This window comes from Ornithodoros turicata, chromosome 6 (genome assembly GCF_037126465.1).
Source record: "Ornithodoros turicata isolate Travis chromosome 6, ASM3712646v1, whole genome shotgun sequence".
Taxonomy (NCBI): Eukaryota; Metazoa; Arthropoda; class Arachnida; order Ixodida; family Argasidae; genus Ornithodoros; species Ornithodoros turicata.
Genome location: NC_088206.1, coordinates 64,479,741 through 64,506,700, shown reverse-complemented (window position 1 = coordinate 64,506,700; position 26,960 = coordinate 64,479,741). Strand labels below are relative to the sequence as shown.

Below are 26,960 nucleotides of genomic sequence, written 5' to 3'. Positions count from 1 at the left end.
TTACGTGCCTCGTACGTTGAACTGTCTCGGTGGTTTGCCAGTCGTGTGTACATCGCGATCTTCCATTGCTAGAACCAAACGAAGTCAGACGTGTGTGCAGAACAAGAGGGGGGGGGGGTATATAAGTTTAATAAAGAGGAGGTGGAGGGAGAACAAGAGGGAAACAACAGGATGTACGGGTTTTTTCTCTCTTGTCTTTAACATGTTAGTCCCCTTGACATTTGAAGAAAACACGTGAATATGAAAGGAACGTTTTTGGTATGATGAAACTCACCATCGTAGGGCAGTTATGGGTCATTTTTGGTATGGTCGCAGTTGCAATCAATTCATGTGCTGTATACACCGTTTGTCATGTACCAATTTCCAACTGCCAAGATGTGTCCTACCTATACGGATCCTTGCCATACCAGTTTCTAGTGTAAATGTTTATTTATTTATTTCACTCGGTTTACAATAGTAAACGCAGGGTACGAAAAAAAAAGCCACCGCACACTGTGGCTTGAACTATCCACCTGAATTCGGGTATTTATTTTTTCGTCTGAATGTTAGTACCGAAAAATCCGATTTTTCTGTGCAAGGCAGATGCCGGTAAAAACAAGAAACATGAGCGCACTTGTTTCATGCTGGTGGAGCGCGTTTGAAAAACCAAAGCGACCGAAAACATAATGCGTTGTCAGTTTCCTTTAGCCGTGTTTCGCCAATCGGAGTATACTAATAAAAGCTAGTTTAGGAACAAATCATATACAGGGTGTTTCAAAAAACGTGTCATTCGGACTTTATAAAAAAACGGGGCGACGGAAAAATACGGGGTAAACGGCATTTGTGTGGAAACTGAATTTGCCATCTTGCAAAAATGTTTTCATTTGATTTTAATTAAAATAAATTGAATTTCTTTAATTGAACTCCAAAATTTCCCAAGTAAACCTATCTTTTTTTTTTTTTTTTACAGAATTAGAGAGCCCGTAGCGAACTTAGTCAGATCCACCAAGAAATCCGCTCGATATTGCAAATGGAACTGCCCAGAAAAAGTCCCGAAAGCGCACGAAATCAGACGCAAAGATTCGTGGAGAGGAGGACTTGCTCCTGCCCCCATGAAAGATAGAAGGTCGAAAAAAAAAAAACAGGGCGGGAAAAAAGAGGCGGAATCGTTTTTGTTTGCCGCTTATCAACGTATGGTGGAATGTCACCCGCCTTGTTATCGGCGCGTCTTGTGCTCCACGCCGGTCCGGCGATAAACTGTTCTAGCTTCATGGGGGCAGGAACATGTCCTGCCCTCCGCGCATCTTTGCGACTGATTTGGTGCGCTGTTGAATACCCGAAACTCTGAAGCCTCAACTTCGGGACTTTTTTTGGGCAGTTCCCTTTGCAATATCGAACGGATTTCTTGGTGGTTCTGACTAAGTTCGCTACGGGCTCTCTAATTCTTTAAAAAAAACGTGAGGTTCACTTTGGAAATTTTGAAGTTCAATTAAAGAAATTCAATTTCTTTTAATTAAAATCAAATGAAAATATTTTTGCAAGACGGCAAATTCAGTTGCCACACAAGTGTCGTTTACCCCGTATTTTTGCGTCGCCCCGTTTTTTTATAAAGTCCGAATGACACGTTTTTTTAAACACCCTGTATGGCTCCCTTATCATTTCCTTGTTTTGTCTTTTTAGCCATGGTAAAAGTAAAGTTTGCGGAGATGCAGATGTTTACTTTTCGAGGCGAGCGCGCGGTTGAGATTCACAGTATACGCACGACATCCGCGCGTGTCAAATCCGCCATCGCATCCGCACGGATATTGAGCGCATCCGCGGTTGTTGCTTTTATAAGAAGAAATCTCCATGACGAACATATGATATGTTACAAACGCTCCAACTTTTTACCTTACAACCTGTCTCAAGAGCGTTATGCCATCCACAACTGTTCAATAGTTAAAGGAACAACAGACGTAAAGGCACAGCAATGCAAGCGATGGCACACTTTGATATCAGTTGGGTTCACTGTGTTCACGATTGGGGTCCCCAAAGAGACACTAATGCTTATTTGCGGACAAAACTCGGATCCGTGCGGTTTCATCCGTATCTTATCCAGATTTCAAAGCGTTATATTTCTATTCGCAAACAAGGATGTCGCGCGGACATCCGTGCGCATCCGCGCACATAACCGCTTACGCGCACACCTCTATTTATTTAAACAAATAAATTTCATTCTGCTATCGAAATATAAAAAGATAACTCGACGCGAAGTGCGAAGCCACGTCACCGTGCATCCAATTGTTAAAATTTTGTTTCAAAATTTGTTACAAATTAAAAAATCGTTAAAAACAAAAATACTACCGATTTCGTCTCTGTTCCGTTCTCGTCAAACCCAAGTCTCGGGGTTTTGAGCGCCACGAAAAGTACTGCTACGCACATGGCGACAAAGGACAAGCCCACGGAGAACAAAAAATAAAAGGAAGCAGGAAACGGTACTCTCAAAAACAATCGCACGAAGCAGCAGCAGCGTCAGACGGCGTTCCACATCCCCCCTCGCTGATTGGCTGGCTGAGGCATGCAGAGCCAGGTATCCTCTTTCAACAGAGCACGGGTTGGGTTTCACCTGACGCAATGGGATGCTCTCTCTCTCTCGTCTCTATGCCGCCGACAAACGGATCGAATCTCTCCTTCCGTCCTTCCATTGTCCTTCGCTTGCCCTCTTGCATATTCCGCCGCACAGGCTTGTTTGGAAGTCCGTCTTGCGCGGAAATACATTCGGCCAAGTTTCATCATGATCATAAAATAGGAAGTTTTATCCGGTCTGTCGTATACCCACGGATGCGATAAATTGGATCCAAGATCCTTTTCCGTCGCACAAGTTTCGATCTCTCGGATCTCAGTGCAGTCAATTGTTTACGACGGTTTGTCTACTGACTTCTTTTTTTTTTTTTTTTGCGTTATTGGAATGTTTTTTATGTACTTTTTTTCCCCCATTTGTTGTCACCGTGGGTGGGTGCGTGTGTGTTCACTCGCACCAAACTGTTCGTTGTCCCATAGACCACAGCATGCAGTGTCCCTCAGCTTCTCCACCGTCACCCATGGTCTGTGGTCCTTCCGTCAAATTTTGTCTTCAATCTTAGCTGGAATTATGGACTTCTTCAATGAACGTATTTGTGCTTTACTTGCGATATTTGTCCTTCCAATGCGCAATCGTGTTCTTTTTATTTCTTTTATCTCTGTGGCACATGCTTGAAACAGACACGACGTACGCAGCCATCTATCCAACTGTAGGACTAGGACCGTGCAGTTGCATGTCTTCTGCAATTCAATGTCTTGTGCAAATGCACAGTTGTAAACCATCTCTATTAACTATTATCTTTCGCCATATCTTCGCCATCATGTAGATGTCGTTCTTGTTCTTGCTGTACATACCTTAAGACAGCAGGCATATACAGCCGATTAAAAACGGAAGCTGGGTGATAAAATTTTGTTATATGTAGTTACTAGCAGTTGACTTCTGTCCTTTTTCTCAAGTAGTGTGCGGTGCCTTCGGTTGTTTTCCAACTTGCCTCTATAGACTGCTAGTGAAACTTCTTCTGTAGCCCACGGCGAAGTTTTGCCAGCCCCGCGTTATCGCTTTGCTCCTGCGCCCCTTCCGCGAATGTCGGACTCCAGATAAGGCTTCGGTCGCCCCCATTACTCTGAGGGTCGCCCCGCATATAAACAGTTCAAGTCTCAGCCCAAAGCCTTCGGAAGAGATAGAAAAAAAAATACAGACGAATCACGTGGCCATATCGAGCAGAAACATTTTATGAAAATGCTCCTCGGCACCGGTTCAATAAAAGGGTATCTCGACTGTAAGCAGCGGGAAAACTACACCCCCATACCACGCCTGTCGTGCAGGTTTGTACCAGAGGAGTAACAAGTTCCTGCCTTTTTCTTTCTTTTTTTTCTCTTTGTTCTTTAAGGCAACACTGAACAGGAAGAGCAGAACAGGAAGAGCATTTATTGGTCCAACTACGCAAGTGGTCGGAAATAAAGGAGGAATTAACATAGTGAGAACGCAGAGAGACAAGGGACAGACACGCTCCAGGACAGGGATAATGGGAGGAACGTTCAACGCTGGACGCTCTTCCTTGTGTCTGTGTGTTCTTACAATGTCTATAGTGTCAACCAGTATATTCTTCGACTTCTTGCACTAAAGAAGAATGTTTCATGTTTAACATTGCGATAGCTAGCGACTGTGACTCTATATATTCCAGTTTCCCCTAGCTTGACCAGCGAAGAAAACATTGTTCAAAGCCGCAAAGCGCACGAATGCCAAGTCGTATATTCCTACGGTATACGAAAGTGCTGGATTTGGATTCTGAGATTTATCTTTAAAACGAAAAACAAAAAAAAAAAGATTACTGAACTAAATTTCCAAACAATCAAAGGTCGAGATATTTTCAAAAAGTATACACGCCCATAAATGTCCCAGGAAACGGTGCAATAACTAAATGCCGAATAAACGAGTCCTATACCGATAGGCGTTCCTTGAATCCCAGATGGTTCTATTGTATCATTTATGATGAGAATCCCTAAAAAATTAGTTTGAATGCTACGTAAGCAAATGCACGCAACAGAATTGCCTGCTCAAGAAGATAGCGTTCTATAGGCACTACGCGTGCGTGCGATTTCGCAGCGCAACTTTCGCTTAGAGCGTGCGCGCGCACATTTTTTTTTTTTTTTTTTTACTTTGCGTGCGTACGATGTGCCGCTTGCGTACAGCTCTCGTGGCGGCACAAAATAGCGCGTCAGACTACGCCGTAATGACTTTTGGGTAACGTGTACACGCGTGTACTGAAACAGTGCTCGTGTCGCGGAGCGAAGCATTTCGCAATGCGCTAGCGCTTAACGCACGTTAGGGCCAAGAACGTCATATTAACACTCTTATGCTATATACTATCTCATTTCAGCGTACGTAACTTTACACCGCTTACAGAGCGTGTCTTTCACAACAGTATACATTAGACGTCTGGAGGAAGAGGTTATCACTAAAGGGGGCACATTCTGCGAAACTTCTCGAAGCGTTCCAATCCTTTCTGCGCACTGATAGTCAAATTAAATGCGAAAGTGTCTCTCGCGACTTCCCAATTCTACCCTTCTGACTCGCGCTGACAGCTAATTATAACTGTCGAACAGTTCGTTGTCGATATGACGTTTAAGTTGCGTCTGCTCGCTGAGACGGATTTGATATTCATGTGAAATATGGTGCACGAAACAAAATTACGATTTAAGAAAATTGACATTACATGAAATTACTCGCCTTGCCCCCCCCCCGCACGCCCCCCCCCCCACACACACACACAATTAGGATTTTCCAATGTCGTACATCCCTTGATCCTCTTAGCTGCATGTAGAACTGCAGACACATGTCGAAGAAACTTGCGTTACTTTTTTTTTTTTTTTTGCTAAATTCTACACGCCTCTAAAAAAGTGCTTCAGCAGCTGCGTTCCCTTTTTGTATTAATTTGCAATACGTAGGATACTAGAATGACACCAGTATGAACAACAGGAATCGGCAGACTTTCCAATTAGACGTCTGCTTAGTTCCCATTGAAGTCTGCCCCGGACGCACACTAACCCCCTTGTCTTCTACTGCTTCGTGCTGTCCTCTCTCTCTCTCTCTATATATATATATATATATATAAAGAGGGGGAAAAGCCATTAAAAAAATAAGTAAATTATTCTAGACGTGTTTGATATTCAAACTTACAGATTAAAATGGCTTCTATAGCTGCACGTAGAGAAACAGATACTCATTGAACGATGCGACAGCACCAGAGGACACGTGTTTCGCCGTGTTTGCGGCTCGTCGGCCCTGGGTAGCTGCGCATCGTTCGGGATTGGCAAACCAGGGCTCACTCAGCGAGCGATATACACCTGGGAGGGTGACTGAGCACTCCTCAATGCCACAGTGCAAGCCAGTGAATTATAAAGAGGGGGGAAAAGCCATTAAAAAAATAAGTAAATTATTCTAGACGTGTTTGATATTCAAACTTACAGATTAAAATGGCTTCTATAGCTGCACGTAGAGAAACAGATACTCATTGAACGATGCGACAGCACCAGAGGACACGTGTTTCGCCGTGTTTGCGGCTCGTCGGCCCTGGGTAGCTGCGCATCGTTCGGGATTGGCAAACCAGGGCCAATCCCGAACGATGCGCAGCTACCCAGGGCCGACGAGCCGCAAAAACGGCGAAACACGTGTCCTCTGGTGCTGTCGCATCGTTCAATGAGTATCTGTTTCTCTACGTGCAGCTATAGAAGCCATTTTAATCTGTAAGTTTGAATATCAAACACGTCTAGAATAATTTACTTATTTTTTTAATGGCTTTTCCCCCCTCTTTATAATTCACTGGCTTGCACTGTGGCATTGAGGAGTGCTCAGTCACCCTCCCAGGTGTATATCGCTCGCTGAGTGAGCCCTGGTTTGCCAATCCCGAACGATGCGCAGCTACCCAGGGCCGACGAGCCGCAAACACGGCGAAACACGTGTCCTCTGGTGCTGTCGCATCGTTCAATGAGTATCTGTTTCTCTACGTGCAGCTATAGAAGCCATTTTAATCTGTAAGTTTGAATATCAAACACGTCTAGAATAATTTACTTATTTTTTTAATGGCTTTTCCCCCCTCTTTATAATTCACTGGCTTGCACTGTGGCATTGAGGAGTGCTCAGTCACCCTCCCAGGTGTATATCGCTCGCTGAGTGAGCCCTGGTTTGCCAATCCCGAACGATGCGCAGCTACCCAGGGCCGACGAGCCGCAAACACGGCGAAACACGTGTCCTCTGGTGCTGTCGCATCGTTCAATGAGTATCTGTTTCTCTACGTGCAGCTATAGAAGCCATTTTAATCTGTAAGTTTGAATATCAAACACGTCTAGAATAATTTACTTATTTTTTTAATGGCTTTTCCCCCCTCTTTATAATTCACTGGCTTGCACTGTGGCATTGAGGAGTGCTCAGTCACCCTCCCAGGTGTATATCGCTCGCTGAGTGAGCCCTGGTTTGCCAATCCCGAACGATGCGCAGCTACCCAGGGCCGACGAGCCGCAAACACGGCGAAACACGTGTCCTCTGGTGCTGTCGCATCGTTCAATGAGTATCTGTTTCTCTACGTGCAGCTATAGAAGCCATTTTAATCTGTAAGTTTGAATATCAAACACGTCTAGAATAATTTACTTATTTTTTTAATGGCTTTTCCCCCCTCTTTATAATTCACTGGCTTGCACTGTGGCATTGAGGAGTGCTCAGTCACCCTCCCAGGTGTATATCGCTCGCTGAGTGAGCCCTGGTTTGCCAATCCCGAACGATGCGCAGCTACCCAGGGCCGACGAGCCGCAAACACGGCGAAACACGTGTCTTCTGGTGCTGTCGCATCGTTCAATGAGTATCTGTTTCTCTACGTGCAGCTATAGAAGCCATTTTAATCTGTAAGTTTGAATATCAAACACGTCTAGAATAATTTACTTATTTTTTTAATGGCTTTTCCCCCCTCTTTATAATTCACTGGCTTGCACTGTGGCATTGAGGAGTGCTCAGTCACCCTCCCAGGTGTATATCGCTCGCTGAGTGAGCCCTGGTTTGCCAATCCCGAACGATGCGCAGCTACCCAGGGCCGACGAGCCGCAAACACGGCGAAACACGTGTCCTCTGGTGCTGTCGCATCGTTCAATGAGTATCTGTTTCTCTACGTGCAGCTATAGAAGCCATTTTAATCTGTAAGTTTGAATATCAAACACGTCTAGAATAATTTACTTATTTTTTTAATGGCTTTTCCCCCCTCTTTATAATTCACTGGCTTGCACTGTGGCATTGAGGAGTGCTCAGTCACCCTCCCAGGTGTATATCGCTCGCTGAGTGAGCCCTGGTTTGCCAATCCCGAACGATGCGCAGCTACCCAGGGCCGACGAGCCGCAAACACGGCGAAACACGTGTCTTCTGGTGCTGTCGCATCGTTCAATGAGTATCTGTTTCTCTACGTGCAGCTATAGAAGCCATTTTAATCTGTAAGTTTGAATATCAAACACGTCTAGAATAATTTACTTATTTTTTTAATGGCTTTTCCCCCCTCTTTATAATTCACTGGCTTGCACTGTGGCATTGAGGAGTGCTCAGTCACCCTCCCAGGTGTATATCGCTCGCTGAGTGAGCCCTGGTTTGCCAATCCCGAACGATGCGCAGCTACCCAGGGCCGACGAGCCGCAAACACGGCGAAACACGTGTCCTCTGGTGCTGTCGCATCGTTCAATGAGTATATATATATATATATATATATATATATATATATATGTCTGTACACTGCTCATACCCAAAAGTGTTTCGCCGTGCGAGCACTGAATAAAAGCAAGAAAATCAAGACTCTCCAGGGCACACGAAAAAAATAATTTCCTCTTACGCAACCTCACCACACGCTCGCAGCTCCGTCGCGCTGAACCACCTTTATTATATGAGGTCGCCCCACGGTACAGAAGTACTCTCGATATCGAGCATATATCACTCCACTCGAAAGACACGCTCTCAACATACCAACACAACACGCGCTCTATTTATAAACCGTCGAACCCTCCACTTCAAACCTCCATTCAGCGAAACAAATAGATGCAGGAGGGAAAAAAATCAACAGCCACTAGCGCTACCGCCTTCTTATCGCCGACATAAAGCAGAAGGAACATTCCTTCCGCGTAGGCATTACTGTAGGCTCCCGTTCCCTAGATAGCTTTTTTTTTCTCTCTCTTTTTTTTCATTTCGATTCGAGTGATGCGCCCAAAACTCTACAGAGAAAATCGTCCCATTCACTGCCGACACCCAAATGCCTCGATGATCATCGTATCGCGCCTGACGTAACGGTAGGAATTTCATCAGCACGCGCTGAAGGACATTTGAGCTTCTGTCGTCGAAGATGACGTCAGTTGTGGTTTTGTTCGCATTTATTGATTAATAGCATCCTCTCACGGTTAAGCGCTTTTCGCACTTTCGACATCTTATCCCTATGGCGTTGAGTCACTCTATATGTTCTCAATCCTCTGGAGTCTTACATGAGCGCAATCAAAAATGGTGTGGGGGCTACTGGTATTACGTACCAGTAATATAATTAAATGGCTTTGGTTTGCTGACAGTGTATTTGGTGTAGGCCGTAACTGAGGTTGTGTTGCCTAATCCGGTAAGAAGTAAATGCGCGCAAAGTGTCGCTACAGGTTACGTCAGCACATCGTCGGCCTGACGTCGGCACAAGTCTTCCTCATCCAGGCATTCTCATATGCAATTCAGTCGAACCGCCTGCGCCATGGTACGATAAAACGAACAATTCTTGCACGTGAATCCAGAAGTACGGTGATGTCTCGTACCTATTAGCTTCGCAAAACAGCTCTACGATAACTTACTTCTGTTCAATTCAATTTAATTTTAGTTTCCTTTCGGTTGGAAGGAGTGGCAGAAAGTCAGGGAGCCTTACGAAGACTTCGCTTCCTATATGCACGGTGCACTGCAGGAGTCATAAATGAAATGCTCAGTCAAGGCTGAAATTTTTAATTAATTTTTAATTAATTATTAATTAATATTAATGAGGTTTCCAAGTGATAAAGAACACGGTATTATTCTAATATACTTATCAAAAACTGAAGCAAACAGGAATTTCAACAATTCTTAACCATATCGTTTGTTCTGCAAAGAGTGTTTCATACCATTGCTTAGTTCCAAACTGGATGACATCGCACTCGCGTTCCTAAATTATGTAATAGTTTCAAGAAAGTCGTATTATTACTTCCAGTGCTTACTGGGCAGGTTAGCGTTAATTTGTAATTATAGAACTCCGATTTTGGAATGATTCTGTAACAGTGAAACAGATCTAGTTACGTAGCTAGTTTTTACGCTTTCTTTTCCATATTCATCCTCAGAGCCTCGAAATTAGCGCGGAGTATTTGCATTCGGTGGAGTATTTGGCGTGTGTAAAAGCTACTCCAACGTCACCAAGAAAAAGACGAATTCAAATAACATGGGGTCCCGAAATTTGCCATGCAGCCCTTCTTAGACGTGTTAGTGGCTATCGGAGAATGTGGAAGCTGGGACAAGCGCGGTCAACATAAGTGATAAAAAGATAAAAACGTTCAAACAATTGCACAAGCTGCATTTCATCAGGTCGCTGATGAAATGCAGTCCACTGCATGAAAGCTTGTACTAAAATCTATGCCTTTCCTCTACATGACATACCCCGTAACAAAAATCTGTAACATCTGCACTCACCCCCTCCCTATAGTTCCTCTTGTTCCCAAATTAACCCGATCCACATTTCAGAGGATTCCCTCCGTCTGTCTCTCTCTCTCTAACCTATACGATACACCAGCCTGACATGCCGTCGACCCCAACCGTACCCAATTAGGGGAAGCACAAGGTTGCCAGACGGGAACCCGAAACTCAAAGGGTTTTTGCGGAGCACCATTGTTCGGTGTATGTCTTCATAATAAAGAGTGGACAGGGAACTAAACGCAGAAACGACGGACATGTCTTCCGGCTCGGTAAACTTGATGGGCTTCATCAAAGGAGTTATCAGGCCCGCAATCTGTCAACATGTGCGAGCACCAGCCTTCTGTGTGCTGCTGCTGCTGCTGCTCCGCAAAAGCTCTAGTATACCTTTCAGCACTGGACATTTCTCGATGGTGCTTTCTGTGCTTCATGCTGCCTGTGCATCGACAAGCTTTTTGAATGAAACACTGGTACCGACAGGTACAATGCAGTATGTACTCGTGTAATGATACAAGATAGATGTGCCGACAGATGACGATGACGTGCTGTGAAATTCTATGCCTGCGTCAAAATGGAAATACTAACCACAGGCTTTCTGTCCTACGCAGAAAGTAATTCCCTGACGCATACGTTACCGAAAACTCTTGTTTACGAGAACTATTTAGCACTCACATACAGCAACTTCCCCTGAACTGTGTGCAGGAAACTTGTTTCCTCTGTTTCACAGCAGGTTCTGCCGCAATTACATCATCCCATGAACAACATGTTCTGCCATTAAACCTCCAGTTCCACACAGGTTCTGTCACTCCCGCGCAGCAACTATACATCATCCTCTGAATTGTGTGCGGGAAACTGCAACTATCTTTCCAGCGATTTGTGTGCCACGGGGAAGCAGTGAATGCACCCACGCGCGTAAAATTTCACCTGCCCTTCATTTCAACCTCTGTACAATGACCCTCTCCTGAAATTCATTACGATAACTGGTCCATTAAAGCGATCATCTGGGAAACCAATGGCGAACACCGGACAGGGGTCCACAATAGCGCGTCAAAATTCATCAGGTGACGCTTCACTAAACCGCTCCCCCGTTGGTGCCACCGGATGCACATTCGGGGACCATGACGGTTCGCAACACGGAGCGAACCCCGTTTTTTGTTTTTTGTTTTTTCGTTCGAATTTCAAAACAAACTGTTGCGCGACCCAGGTAGAGTTGGGCATATTCTTTGGGCTTCCAATATGTAATTTATATTCGTCAAACGTTATCCTGTCTTGTATTTTGCTCGCGACTTGTCTGCTCTTTCTCGGCAATTTAGGACGTTCGAATTCATATGTCATAATAACCAATGTTTTGTGACGCTGATCACTACTGTTTACGGCTTGCACTCTATGATATGTTGAGAATTTAGAGCAAAATTGAATTGATAAAGGTATAATGATACTATTCTACTTAATTATGTATATGATTAATTACATTATTAAATTTATTAACAATTAAGTTGTCATGTTATTCACTAATACGTTATCAATAAATTTGGAGACATTTGATATATTTAGTTACTTTATATATCAGTATATTTAGATATATATTTCAATTAGTAAAGATGAGAATGCAATTTCAAAGATTAAACAATTTAACTGGTCCTCTACACCGACCTCTACCAACATGACACTAACAGACGTAGCGTATCAACAACAATGCAGTCAGTTTATCGACTGCAATGCCCGAACATTTGAATGAATAGCACGGGGGAATTTTTGAAAAAGAAAAGTATATAGAAGTATATGCACGATGTGACTGATCACACGTAGTATTGGTCGTGGGACTGAGTTTTAAAATCTTCATTTCTCTTAATTTCTTACTGCCTGATAAAATGACTTCGCTTTCCTTCAATTTCCATTGTGCGGGATCAAAATATAGTCGATGTCTAAAAACATAAAACGGAGAGTTTCTTCTGGTGCATTATTAAATGACTATTATAGTAGTGGCGTTACTATCGCTTTCGCTGTGACAGCTACATTTCGGACTGACAGGGGCAACTACGAGAGCCACAGAGAAATGACGCACTCTTCCAAAGTACAACGAAGAATTCCTAATTATTCGAAACCCCAGCGAAGCGTGTAGACCCTCCAAAACACCCATCAACGCACACAAAGCATGTTCCGGCAATATACCACGAAAGCTCGTGCGCACCATCATGCGGAGGCACAAAGGCACGATTTCTTATTTTTTTTATTATTATTATTTTGTTTATAGAGAACAAAGTGCCCACTTCAAAACTTTGTGCCGTAGACCTTCGCAGTGCCCCCCCCCCCCCCCGGTCCGTTCTTGCGCCACGCGCTGCTCCCTCATCGTCATTGTTATCATCCTCGGCATAGATACCATACGGCCGCTTCTGCCGATTTTTGTCGATTTCCTCCGATTCAAAATAATGGAGCAGATCGCTTCCCAGCATCTTGTGGGGCACGCGCTGCCAGGCACTTCTCATTATAATATTTATTTTATTTTACTTTTATCTATTTTTATTCATTTTTTAGCGCGGGATGCCTGACGACCCCGCCGTTCAACTCCACCCAACATTTTCATCGTTTGTGTCCCCCGTCGCAGCATTGTTTTTCCACCCCACGCGTATAGGACCTGGCCAGGTACGCGCCGCTCCTGGCAAGTCATATTTCCCAGGTGATCCACGCGGGCTTGCTTCCCCTTTTTTCCATTCACTGATCTCCACTGAACCGATAATTCGCTGTCATTATGATTTGCTTCGCTGTGATCCTAAACCTCGTGATCAAGCGGGAGCTTTATTTTTTTCTTCTTTTATGCGCTTTTGTCACATGCCACAGTTACTCAATACTGGTTACCCTGACGCAACGCCAACAATGTGTACATAAATATTAGGACGTGGGATATTGTAGATGTGAGAAAATAATTAGACGCAACAACCGTCTATTCTGAACCTTGTTCTTTCCCGTGTTTCAAGCATAATTTCGACTCTTGAAAGAAAGAAATCTATTCTCATGTTCCCCACAGGGACAGGCGAACCTTCCTCAATGATGTGGTGAGCAGTCTCGCACATGCGCAATGGTCTCGTGACGTTCCATCAAGCACCCTGATGCGAGAAGTGGGTCCTGACCTCTGCTTCACCATACCCTCCCGTGTGCCTCGCTATTTTGCATCGCTGATGCATATGTATAGGCTCCGTCTCGGGGTAGCGTTCACCCCCCCCCCCCTTTCAGCTTTGCTCGCGCTGTGCTGTTTTGGCGGATATAAAGCACGTGCTACTCGATTGTCATCTTCATAACTCCCAAAGAGCAGCACCTTCAGTGTCGCCCGCAGAAGATCCCTGCCGCACCATTTACATTGTCAACCATCCTCGACTCTTCGTCTACCATGGTCGAACATCGTCGTGCTCTGGAGTACTTCCTGATTTTTCTCCTTAACACCGGTCCCCTCTCTACCCTATGATGTGCCTGCGTACACGTGCGCTGCGTCTTCTTGTCTGTTGTGTTTTTGAATAGCGTTTTGTTGGTGTTCTCGCAGCCCCTAATATTGAACCACCGACTGGCTGCCGACCACACACTTCAGCGTCGTTCATCGTTTCATCACCAGGACACACATCTCACTCCCTCCATTGCACCTTGGGGTAGTGGGCCGCCCCTCATGTGGTGAATTTCCCCATTCATCATCAATAATTAATCTGCTGTTACGTTCCACGCTGTAGTGCTCCTGACACTCAGTGTGTGTTAAGTTACCAATTAACGCAATGTCAACGATTCTGTTGCATTTTCATTCTAACCACGCTCCAGTTAGATCCACATCACTTCAACAAACACCGCGCCCATTTAGCCCCCCCCCCCCCCCCCAAGGCAGCCGCGGAACTGCCCCGCGAAACGGAAGCACGCAGCTCAGACAGAAAGCAGCGCGGAAAGACAACTTCTGAGAAGAGTCATGAGCGGACACCTGCTGTTTTATTGCTATGGGACGCATCACCGCCTTGCGTCCTGAAATAGGCACTAGAAGCCTGACGGACGCAAACGCACACGCAAAACCTAGCCTTCTTTTAAAAACAGTTCAACTTCCCTTTCCTCAAAGGGTAGGACAATGTATGTGTGGATATGTGGTGTGAACCACCATATCCGACACCCTCCTTTTTCCCTATATACTTCACCATACCCCTGTTCGACGGCTCCTAAGAGGCCATCGAGGGAAAATAGTGCTCCCAGCGCGCATTGTTCTCAGATGATAGCACTGCTTCCGAGTGCTGGTCGTAAATTCTGCCGTTCGTTTTTCACGCTTCCTCCGTTTCTTTCACTTCGCGAGTTTTGACCACAAGAAGCGGCACGTGTTGAACAGGAATGTGTTCCCCGAAGTCGAAGGACCATGAAATGATTTTCGAGAAATCTGAGTAGTCTGCAGGAAACCGTTCTCATGATCCATCACTATCGTACACACATCGACTTTTGGCCGTATTCAGTACAACGGGGGCGCAGTTATCAGACAAAAATAGCAGGGCGTGACCGCTGAATATATGCCTTCGAAGTGGGCTTACGTCATGGCCATCCAATCCTCTCAGCCAACTGTGAACGACGAGGAGGACACACCCCGCCGGACCACGTGGGTGCATGGTTTCGGTTTGGACAACAACGACGTTGTATATCTCCCGTCGAAATCACTTGAAATATGGCGAAAGGCAAATTATCAGCAATGGAGGAAGAGGTTGTGCGACACACACAGCGTCTATGGATCGTTTGGTACGCAGCAGCTCATAAAATGTTACCGACGAAGGTATGTTCTGACGAAGATGAAGTTAAAAGAGGAAAACGTGCTCCGGTAACCATGCTGACAGTCAACGGCTATATTACATTTCTCGTAGGATTCTGTGGAAACGGTTAGTTACAATCATGTCTCTAAGTCAGATTAAAACATATTTCATGTCGAAGTATACAAGCTTGTTTGAAAATTTCGCACTTTGCTCACAAAAGCCCGTCCGCGAATCGGCAACATGTTCTGTGTATGATGTCACGGCCAGTTCGCCTCGGAGGCGGGCCGTAGCAGCTGCTGTTCACGCCTGTGGTAAATATCGAATATTTTCGATATTTGTACGATTTTCAACTTCATATTTCACAGAGTGAATGCTTTAGTACAGGGGAACTAATTAAAAATGATCGTGGGCTTGCCAAATATCGTTTCATGGTCCCTTTAAGAAGCCGTTCTACAGCTGCAGGTGAAAAAAAAAGACTACATCCTCTGTAATATACATATTCGTTCGAAACCTAATAAAATCGCCAGGCAGATAGATAGATATCTTGTCACTTTCTCCGCTAAAGTGCAGACGTTCATCGTGTTCAAGTGCCCTCCACTGATGATTTGCATCGGTTAGTCCCCTTTCTGCTAACGAATAAACCTAGTATGCACATGCTTCATGTCTGCTTTCTGGTTCATGTAAAGGACTTAACACAGCTTGTGCAAACCTTGGCAGCTCACAATTATGTGTACTCTTTTTTCTTATGAAACTGTACGCTAAATATTAGGGAGTTTCAGTATACCGTAAGCTAAGACGTTCGCGTACGTAAGGAATAGAGTTGGTGATTCTGCGCATGCGCAGAACACAAGCAGCAACCACGTAACCACGAACCGCGCAACGAACAACTACGGTTCCTTTTGTATCGATCTCAAGGTAACGGCACCTTGCTGTCCGCGAAGAGAAAGCTTCGCACTTCGATGCCACTTTTTTTAACTGCATTTTACGCAGGCGCCTTATAGCTGCAGATTTCAAGCCGCAATCTCTCCCTTCCCACACGTACATGTCCTTTATCGCAGCACGAGCATAAATCTCGTCCAAACCGCCGCTAATAATAAAGAATAAAATGCCCGACTGCAACGCGCGTGACATATCGTGTCAAACAGCCGGCGTTCAAAATATAATCGCAGCTCGGAGATGGCGGAAAAGTCGTCTCGTATTTCACGCGACGCCTGATAAAGAGGCGAGCGATAAATTAATAGGGAAGATACAAACAAAAAAGACGACGCGCAGATAAGAAGCGCTGAGATTCAAGTCAAGGATTATCGCTCAGTCGAGAAGGAAATCCATCTTGTAAGCGGCGCGCTAACTTTCGAAGCGCTAACCACGATCAATTTTCAGCGTGTCGTTTATTTATAACTAGGATTGGGGCTCTGGGAATATTGCGCTAAACGCCCGCTTTTCCAGATTTTTTTGTGCGCGTAGGTGCAGGGCCCAGGGAGTCGCGACCCAATTATTTATTCGGGCACATAGGGAAGTTGACACTTTGTTGAGCGAGCCGGCAAAAGTGAAATGTTGGTATATCGTATTTCTCCGCGCAATACATCATGTTGAAGACAGACGCTTGGCAGCAGAATAATATTCATCGACGCAGAGCTGATTCAGCTCTGTTGCTTGTCAGTGTCGGGCAAAATTTCTTTTTCGCGGCTAATACTGAACAAACATTAAGATCCTGTTCGCTGCCCCGATATCGGTTGATGACCGTTCTTCGACGTCTCTCACGCGTATTACCATATTATCAGCAATGTCATGGTGGCGCTGTAAACCGACAGGCAGTATGCCCGTTATATAACTGCTGCCACTGTCCATACTTCCCTTATGCTATGGACTTCATTATATTCCTACACGTGCAGTGTAACACTGATATTGTATCTATTATCGCATTATGAACCGCATGTTAACCATGTTAAGAGGGGATCATAGTGAAGCCGCATCGCCGATTCACGATTTTCAAATTCTGTGCATGAACGAGGTTATGGATATACGTATTGTAGGTGTTATAATGTTCCAGAAAGATCCCCGAAGAATTCTTAGCGATCATATTTTGCCTGGATATGATAGTATTTGAATTATGCGCTTCGCAAGGTGGGTGGCTAGATTTTCGCACTTTGCGTAACGTCTTTAGAAAAACAGCAAGAAATACACTCATTTTTGTGAATATTGTCAAAACTACGGTCCCGTTGAAATCGGTCCATTATTTGCTGAGAAAAATTGGATTGTTTCTCTCATAGAAAATACATGGCGCCTGTTGTCTTTTATAAAGGATATCCAATGTCACTGAACAAAGGAACTCTATCAAGTGGCTTTCTCGGATTGCAATAGGAGATATGCACACTTATTGCTTGGTGCATCTGCCTCCGCGTCAAGCACGTACAGCTAATAAGGACACCCACTTCAGTCTCATAAAACGGCTCAGTTACTTCGAAGAGACCCAGGAGTAGGAGAGGTACAAAATGACCAAAGCAAAGTAATTGATTGCGGTAATTCGTACACCTGTGCCGTTACCGCAGAACCTGATCGAAGGCTTTGCGCAGTACTCTCATTTGACTTTGCGTGTTAGGACGGCGCGCGCATATCACTGCCCTCTGGTGATGCGTGTAGGTGGAGGGGAATTCATGACCGGGCCATCGCTTACTCTGAACCGCCGTCCACCTACTCTGGATAGCGCACATGGGATAGTGAGACTTGATGGGTGGCCAAAATGACAGTTTCAGCGCTGCTAGGAAGCTAGCCATGGTCGCTGCATCTTTTGCGTTCCTTTTTTCTTTGGCAGGCAAATAACGCGTCTTGTGCCCTCTTAGAAGGGAGACCCGTAAGAAACTGCAACGGGCTCATCTCTATGGAATGGCATATGAGAAATTAATTCTGCGTAGAAAAAAGGTCCAGGAGAACATGCCCAATGTGCGGCCTTCCTTTAGAAAAGCCTACGTCCTACCGTGAGTTTATGACACAAACGTTGCATTACCAGCACTGGACTGCTGTTTCGACCTTACTGGACCATCAGAAGCAGTGTCCAGGTAGGGAAAGCTGGGTGGCGTCTGAAGGTAACGTTAAGTGAGGTGTCAGTCCGTCAGAGTGAGAGACTCCTTTTAGTGGTGAAGCTGTCACCCTGATGGGTGTACATCACGAAACAGCTGTCCAGTTTTGGCATGGCGACGTTTCAGTTATGAACACATACACTAAGGGGGGTGGGGGGACGTGGGGATTGGAGCGGTCTGCCTGCCTACCACACATACACTAAAGCGCAGCCAAATAGCATGGACTTTTTTTTTCTTACATTCTGCCACTGCATTCTCTCCAGGCGCAACCAAGAACAAACAGCGTATTCCATTTCACCTATTGTGCTTTCCCCCAGAGAACAAAAGACGATTCAGACGTCATTTTCCTGCTTTCCTTTTCCTTTGGTCGCTCGCTTTTTTGCTTCTCCGCTATTTCGTGACGTCACCATCTGTACCCTGTACCTCGCAATTCCAGCCAGCCTGTATATGTGCCTGTGCACGACGTAGAAGCCGTGGCGTCAGCCCAGTCTTTACGAACAATACGCCGAAAGATGAGAAGCTGGTTTGGTATTTGGTATGCGCCTCTTGCTTGCTTCCCCTGGCGGCAATGAACCACAAGGTGCAAGACGTAAGAGGTGTGATCATGTTACGTGGCGCCACGGTACGAACACGGTGCGTGGCCGATTTGGAGTTGTGCAAGGCCAGCTGATATTGTTGTAACCTAACCGTGGGCAGTCTGTACGGTCGTCTTTAACCAACCAACCAACCAGAGATACCCAAAGCACGTGAACGTAAGGAAAAAAAGAAAGGCGGTACCCACAGTCCATAGTTCAAGATGCTATTCCCATGACCGAAAACTGCGATAACATTTCGATCAGACATGTAATGAATCGATGGCTGCGTCATTGTTGTGAAGGAAAATATGATTACTATAATGGCGAATTTGGGTGGTCATTTCATGGCAACACGGCATGGCGGTCGGAAATTGCTCGCTTGGATCACGCTAGGGGCACCGCGGTCGCTCGTCTTCGGGTTCCGTCGTCTGCTAACCCACGTGAACTTCGTCGTGCTGCCAATGGGGGCGCTCCCCACCGTTCCCGTGCGGATGTGACGACACCGGATATAGTTGGGCAACCCGCTGCTCGGTCGTTTCGAGCCCGGGCGAAATAAGTGCTAGCTGGCAAATTCCGGGCGCTCGGAAAGCGTCACGCGAACATGCGAGATTGCTTCGCTTTGACCAAGCGAACATGACTGCTCGGGATCTGGCAAAAAAAAAAGTTGCCACGAAATGACCTCCCGAATTCGCCATAAGAATAGCTGTACGACGCTTGATGCGAAAATATGAAGGCTATAGGTAGCCATAGTTGGTCCCAAGTTACATGGGGGAATTTCCAAGACTGTAAAGTGAGCGCACAAAGGCCGATCAAGCGGGGTAACAGTATACGAGCAGAAAATATTTTCCGCAACTGATACTGTTCTTGCTTTACGGCAGTGCCAATGTTGGCTATGATGGGAAAGGACAGGACCTGGTCAGAGCGAACGGCAAAAACGTGTTCATGGATCAGTATCTCATTAGCCGCTCTGAAGTCGTAGAATTAACTATATCAGTGTCACAGTCACCTAAAAGGAACTGTGGCGATTACCAGCCGAAAAATGTACGTACCGTCTAATTGGGTTCAACGGGTCACACACCACCGCTAGTAGAACTCAACTTCTGGTGACGCACGTCACGTCACGGGTGTCACGTGACCACCAGCCGGGATCGTCTTGGTTGGCTAAAAAGGAACACAAAATTCAAATTGCTTGCAGAGTTGCCTCCGTTCGGCGCCGCAGGCACGAAATAAATCCAGCCAACCAGTAGTAGGCGGTAATCGGTAATCAGTGCAACTTGTTTATCAGCTCACTTTTATCTTGAGTCGTATTCGCCCGAAATTAAACTGGTGTCACGAGTCTGCGAAGTCATGCATTGTGCGGATACCGTCTGTGTTTTATCCGCACCTGAACGCCCCTAGATAGTGAGCGACTTTTTGTTGTTGTTGTGTTGCTTTCCTTTTAAAGTCATCTTCTGTGATCCATCTCATTATCATCATTCTTTCACCGTTTGTTAGTCATCTTTTTTTTGTCATCTTTGTCTTTAATCTACCTCATCCTTCTTTCATCATTTGTTAGTTTATCCTTTATTGCCTAATTCCTTTTCTTTTTATTTATTTCTTAATTTTCTTTATTTATTTATTTATTTCTGGAATAGCAAGCCGACGTCCCGTTTGGCTGACCTTTCCCCTGTTTTTTTTTTTTTTCCTTTTCGTCTTATAAATATATCCCCCCCCCCCCCAAGTGAACGGTGGCCGGTACTTTCTAAGAATCATGGGAAAAGAATCGACTGCCGTGTCTATACGCCAGTAGACACCAGCTCCCGTGGCTCAGTGGTTAGCGTGCTGGCCATGTCACGTCGAATACCGGTGCCGGCTGTGCTGTCTGGGGCTTTTCCTGGGTTTTCCTCAGACACTTTCAGACACATGTCGGCACAGTTCCCTTAGAAGTCGGCCCAGGACGCACATTCCCCCAGGGCGTGAGTCGTGACGTTGCCCACCTCTGTGAGGCCGACAACGGCGAGCCCTTTCATCAGCACCACCGACGCTATAGCAGACGACTCACGCTATGAGTGCTGGATGTGGATGCGTACCTGGCTGTAAAAAAAACATCTTTAGAAAGCGATAAAGCGCGACTGTCAGAGCCTGACTAATAGACTGTTTTTCTGTGTGTTTGTGCATAAACTAATTTACCGACGGTACATATAAGCACGCACGTAATGTAACATTGAGTATAACGGCTGCAACAAGCAAACTTCAAGCGTGCGTCATGTGTGTAAGCAGCGATTTTCAACTGCGGCTGAAAATTAAAAAAAAAATGTGTTAATGTCAAAAATTCGTTTTTGATGTTGCGGGTTTCATATTCTTCCATAAGTACATATGTAGGAGAAGTATGCAGCGTTACCGTCGCTGTGCCAATACCTGGCATTGTAGTCCTGAAGGGAATAATCAGGCCTTCGCAACAGCGCAACAGCCATCCATATACTGCTTCAGAAGCGACTGGGAAACCCATTTTAAACACGCGGCGATCACAGGGCCCCTTGCCTATCGGAACCTGTGAGGCGCTGGACACGGAAGTTAGGACACTGATGTCATTTCCGCACGAGATTACCGGTGACGTATTAGACCAAACCAGCCAGGTCCAAACCGACCGAACGTAAAGGAGATTCCTTCTCGCAGATTCGCACACTGCACTCTTCGTAATGATCTCGATTAATTTTGCTGCGCGTCTTTATTGATTTGCGTCGCAGATCATATTTTTGAGTGCTGCGCCATGAATGCGATCGCATTTCATTGCATTGTAGGTCCATTACCTCCTGATGTTTCGAAACTTATACGTTGACAAAAAAAAATATATTGTAAATGTGCTTGATGTTCCGGATTTATTTATTTATTCGCGCGAAGTATTCGTGTGCAAAAATATTTTCTCGAGTGTCCTCGTTTCTGTTCCTGGACAGATTCCCCGGATAGCTGTCTTGTCGCTGTGGCGATTAATCGTTGGAATGAATACTCGGCAACACCGGGGTCGACTCTACAAAAAATGTAGTGACACTGTCTCCGTTGAGGATGTCCGCGGGGTTTGGGGCGTGGAATTTATGTTAGTGACTTTTAATTTAACCAACTAAAGCACAAAGACGTAGAAGGGCAGTCAATACAGTAGTCGAAGAACACGAAAACAAAAACACCGACAACGATCGTAGATTTATTATGCCAGAATTTTTCAATAGCTTGCAGTGCAAATTTAGGGTCAGTGAACACTGCCTTATTGTGACGGGGCTCATTATTTCATTCACCACGTCACCACTAGCAATGCGGTAGAGCATCACCGATGGCGATGAAACTCTCCATTGACCATCGCATAAATAAAGTTGTTGTTGTTGTTTGTAGATTTATTGTGGTACGTGCACGAATGCTTTGACCCATAATAATTCTCTACGATTGTCTTCACTGCTTTTGTTTTTGTATTTTTAATCAACTAATTTTATGTTACTAAACAACTTTTATTGCATAAATTTAATTAACTTAACCCTGCGCACCAAACCGTAAGGCCAAATATTACATGAATTTACATAATCGTTCTAAAAGGCATCAAAATTCCGCGTCAAAAACTTCAAGTTTCATTAAGATGAAACCAGCACTCCATAGACCTCTACCCGAGGAACGTCATCATGACGTTGGTAAGACAGACTGAAACCGAAACGAATCGGAAGGGGAGGGCTGGGTTCCACGAATGGGCGCTATTGTTCGCTGCCTCCTATTGGAACCAGCTCCAGTGCTTGGAGACTGGGAGGTCCGCGGTTCGAATCCGCGGGCCGGCTGTGCCGTCTGGGGTTTTTCATGGGTTTCCCTCAGATGTGTAATAGGCGTATGCCGGCACAGTTCCCCTGAAGTCGGCCCATGGACGCAGCTATCCTCCCCCCGAGCGGATTCCGCTCGGTCTTCCACTTCACCCTTTCCTCTCCTCCTCTCCACCACCTTTCCCTTCCCGAGAAACATGCCGCCTAATCAGGCAGGCAGACCTCTCGGGTCCCTCCCAACGACTCTCCTCCTCCTCCTCCTCCTATTGAAAGAAAAAGGTAGGTCCTAACGTCGCTTCCCTTTCAGGGACCATCGTAATCCGCTCAAGACCGTGGCTTTCGGGCGCGACGTTGTTTGCCTCTAGCTTCGAGCGTAGTTCAACTCTACCAAATAGACCTCTCCCTGTTTGTAAACAAATGACGTCATAGTGTTCGAGAGCGCCACCAATTTGGTAGAGTTGAACTGCGCTCGAAGCTAGAGGCAAACAAGGTCGCGCCCGAAAGCCTTCGGTCCGACTTTTCTTTCAATAGGAGGCAGCGGACAAGTGCCCATTCGTGGAACCCAGCCCTCCCCTTCCGATTTGTTTCGGTTTCAGTCTGTCTACCAATGTCATGATGACGTTTCTCGGGTAGTGGTCTATTGGTGGCGCTGTCGAACACTATGACGTCATTTGTTTACAAACAGGGATAGGTCTATTCCCAGCGCTATAGTTTGTTTGAGCTCTCCCTTGTTTCCACGCAGGAACAACAGCAGCAGCAGCGAATCCGTGCCCTGCACCCCACGGCCAAGTCCGCCGTCTACGTCCGGACACCAACTCCTCTCGTGCACTGGTGTAGCCACCCCACACCAGACTCCACTACCTGTACAGCGACTGTCTCCTGCCCTGCCAGGACATCACCTCCAGGACGACCTGACTGCCCTAGCCTATTTACAACAACAGAGGTCGCCCCTGGACGACTTCCCGTCCATGTCCGTTAAAACTGAACCGGGACTGTACCCCTCTGGAAGTCTGCTGTACACCTCATGCGCTGCAGCGTTTGATCCGCATCATCATCTGCAAGGCACGCATTCCTCCTAGCTGTCTCAGAATCGTGCTCGTTATAGATCAAATAATCAAAACCGGTCTGTATACTACTACAGCTAGAAGGCAACCAAGCCTGTGTTGAATGGGCAGAAGGTTTGACGAGCTTTTCTATCTGTACCACGACATCTTGGCTCTGGACATGTCCTCTTGTGAGGCGTTCGATAGCAAGGGAGGAGGGTTTTACTAAAAGGACTGTAATCCTTTTTGAACGGTGTTGTGAGTTTGTGCTCCCGGATTCCTACTTTTGTGTGCTTCGCATGGCTCTGTCTCCCATGAGAATGACCTCTCGTGCTGTTGGTACATGAACATTTCAACGAAATTGTATCCTCATTTGAGGGCTGCAATTGAATGGTACAACGCCCGTGCTTCTGCCGAAACAAACCGCCCATCGTACCAACTGATCGCGCCAATGAAGATTAAACATGTCTACAGTTTTTTGTTTTGTTTTTTAAGCAGAAGTATTCTATGGTATCCTTCGACTCATCGTTATGGGCATCATCGATTCTTCAGCATCCATGTTCAGCGGATAACTATTATGCTGGCTTCGCAAGGAGTGCGTCAGTGCTGTTCTGCATCGCGTGTGTTAAACGTGGACAATACTGGTGCTGTCATATTGCGTGTACGAGACGGACAACACACGCTGGTCGGCATACAACGGGAAATGTGTGCACGAACTGTGACATTAAGCGCTAGCGGGCTGTGCAACATTGTGACAGTTGATTGTAAAGTTCACTCCTTGACACTTGGAACAGCTTGAACAATATGGAACACGTTGACGACGAACTGACCGCATAGCAAACGAGACGTGCTTACTAGATTAGCTTTTGCTGCCTGACACACTGAAAATAGAACTTCGCCTCATAAACGGTTCAGCATGATATCGTCACATCTTCTAATCACAAGTTAAAACGGGGACGCCCTTTTAGGACAATTTGCATGCGACCTGAACCTAAGGGTTAAGGTCAATTAGGAAAAGCACTGTCACCGTCGCGCTTTCAGCAGAAGCATCAGATCAAAATGCACACGCTTTTTTTAAACCAAAATATATAACATGCTCTACAGCTTCTCGCGCTCGTGTACCACGTTGCAACCAATCAGAGTGCAAAAAACATGATATCATTCCGCATAGGGGTTTTCCTGAGTGTGATATGCGGAGAAGTTCTGTTTTCTTGGTGTGGACTAGCAAAGCCACTTTATCTCTCTTTCGTCACGCGGACGTCGAAATCATACAGAGCTGCTGCGAAGCGATAAGGCGCTTTTCCAGATCTTGCGTCACGTTAACATAAAGTAGCCGCTTCTATAGAGGCGCCTAATTTTTCAGAAAAGCTAGCTTCCTTCTTTGTCTCTCACTTCGCAAGGTTTCGGAGTTTTAAATATTGTGATACCAAAAAACGGTACAAGCTGTACACCGTGACGCTTGGATCGTAAGGCTTGGATCGTAACGCTTATCTATCGAAGCATTCCGCAACAGTTTTGCAAACGACACAACGAGATCCTTTTTTATTTTATTGTTATTTTTTTCCACGTGCCTTTTTCTTTCTTTTCTTTTTTCTTTATCGCTTCGAGATCATGTTTGCTTTCCCCTAGCATAGTCAAGTGATACTATAGATATTGATCTACCATAAAGAAGCGTTTAAATTTCAGTTATTGTGACTGCGATATGTCTAGTTATCCCACAAAGACACAAAAATATCTAAATACCAAGTACCAAGTAATTACTTTTGTCCATAACTAAGTTTCTATTCATCAAGATCGTCCGCGCGAGAATTGACTTCATTAGATATATCCACACACAAAAAAAAAGCATGCATTCCACGAACACGTACCTATAAATTCATTCCAGAAACTGTTGATACCAGGAGATAAGCCCTTCATTCCTTCAACGCGAACCGTTTCATCGCTGCGATGATCCTTCCTAGTTTGTGACTGTACAAAATATACATATAAATATATAGAGATATACGCATATATAGTATATACTTTATGGACGAAGAAGGCGGCGTCTTCCATTTCGAATAAAGCTGAGTTCTTTCCTGCTCTCTCTGGCCGACTGTTGTGTTTCTTATTTACACGCACCTGTTATATTTAGGGAGCGGCTTTTTCGGGTAAAACTCGATTCCGCCCGGTTATTCCCCCCCCCCCCCCCCGAACTGACCTCTGAACAAATTCGGGTTAAACCCGATTTCTCCCCGAATTCCAGTCACTATGAGATCCTCAAGTGACGTTTCCACTGAAGACGAACAACGGTCGCCACGTGTAACACATGTGAGAGTGGGTCACTTACGTTCCCAGCAATACACCCATGTGTGTCAACACTGTCTATGCCTTCGGGGATTACCGCTGGGAGGTCACGATCCCGCAAAAGAACAAAAAAAAAGAGAGATTAGGAAGGACTTAATATACAAGAGGAGAAACAGAAACACCCGATAACACCCGAAGGCACAATTATCGCCCGATTTATCCCCAAATGACAGATTTAAAAATAGTACCCGATTTTTACCCCCCGAATCTGAGAAAGGCATTTAACCCGAAAAAGTCACTCCCTAGTTATATTACGTATCGCACACATACACACATCTACATTGCATCAGTGATTTATCCAGAGCCCCCCCCCCCCCTCCCCCAATGTTTGGCAACGCCCCAATTTTTTTTTTTTTTTTTTTTCTGTGCACCACTGTTACAATGTAACTGCATCCCCAATTTTTTTGCAAGACCCCCACAAACTTGCGGTTCTGGATAAACTACTGCATTGCAGAACTTCGGGTGTTCTGTACAATTTTGAACGACATGCTCTTTGGCAGAATTTGTGCAGTTGACCTCGCGATAGCGCAACGGATGACAGATTTCGACATGCTCTCACTTGCATACGTACACACTCGACATACTCTCGAAGTACACTCGTTTGGATCTAGGGAACCTCGGCAGATACACTAAAGCTTGTTTGTGACGCGGATACCGCGCAGGCCCGCATCCGCCTTTTGACCGTGCGGATTTGAAAAAGTTCGATTTCCATCCGCAATGCAAGGTGTCGAACATCCCGATATACGAGGTTCATAGGCTTGTGCAAGATACTCAAACGTGGTATTTAAGCTAAAAGCTACCGTGTACCAGGTAAAAGAGTAACTGAGTAGCAGTTACATTAATTCAGGAGGGGTTCTATGGGGAGGAGGAGGCTTTCACCCTCATTCCCGTCTCCCAAATGCTGTACCAAAGGTACGATTTCGGGAGGATTGAACCCCGGAAACCTCCTCTAAACCTCCCCTCTGGGTCCGCTAGAGTACCTTGATAAGTATTTGAGTAGTAGTAAACACTCACAAAATTAAGCCGTTGCTTTCAAGATACCATCGATTACAATTTGTAAACTTTACGAACAACGCGAACATAAACTTTAGCCACGTTAAGCCACGTTATTAACTACACCTGCTGTTTTCATTAAGTTGTTCATTT

The 26,960-nt window shown here is 45.4% G+C and overlaps 1 protein-coding gene across 1 annotated transcript in view; it reads left to right on the top strand.

Moving 5' to 3' along the window:
• The window catches only part of LOC135397044 (homeobox protein SIX1-like), a 47,042-nt gene extending 21,488 nt beyond the window's left edge, over positions 1-25,554 (top strand). The window contains exon 6 of the mRNA XM_064628374.1: positions 23,171-25,554. Within this exon, the coding sequence (XP_064484444.1) occupies positions 23,171-23,507 (337 nt within the window). The 3' untranslated portion in view covers positions 23,508-25,554. The remainder of the gene's footprint in view (positions 1-23,170) is intronic.
• Positions 25,555-26,960: the final 1,406 nt, after the last annotated feature.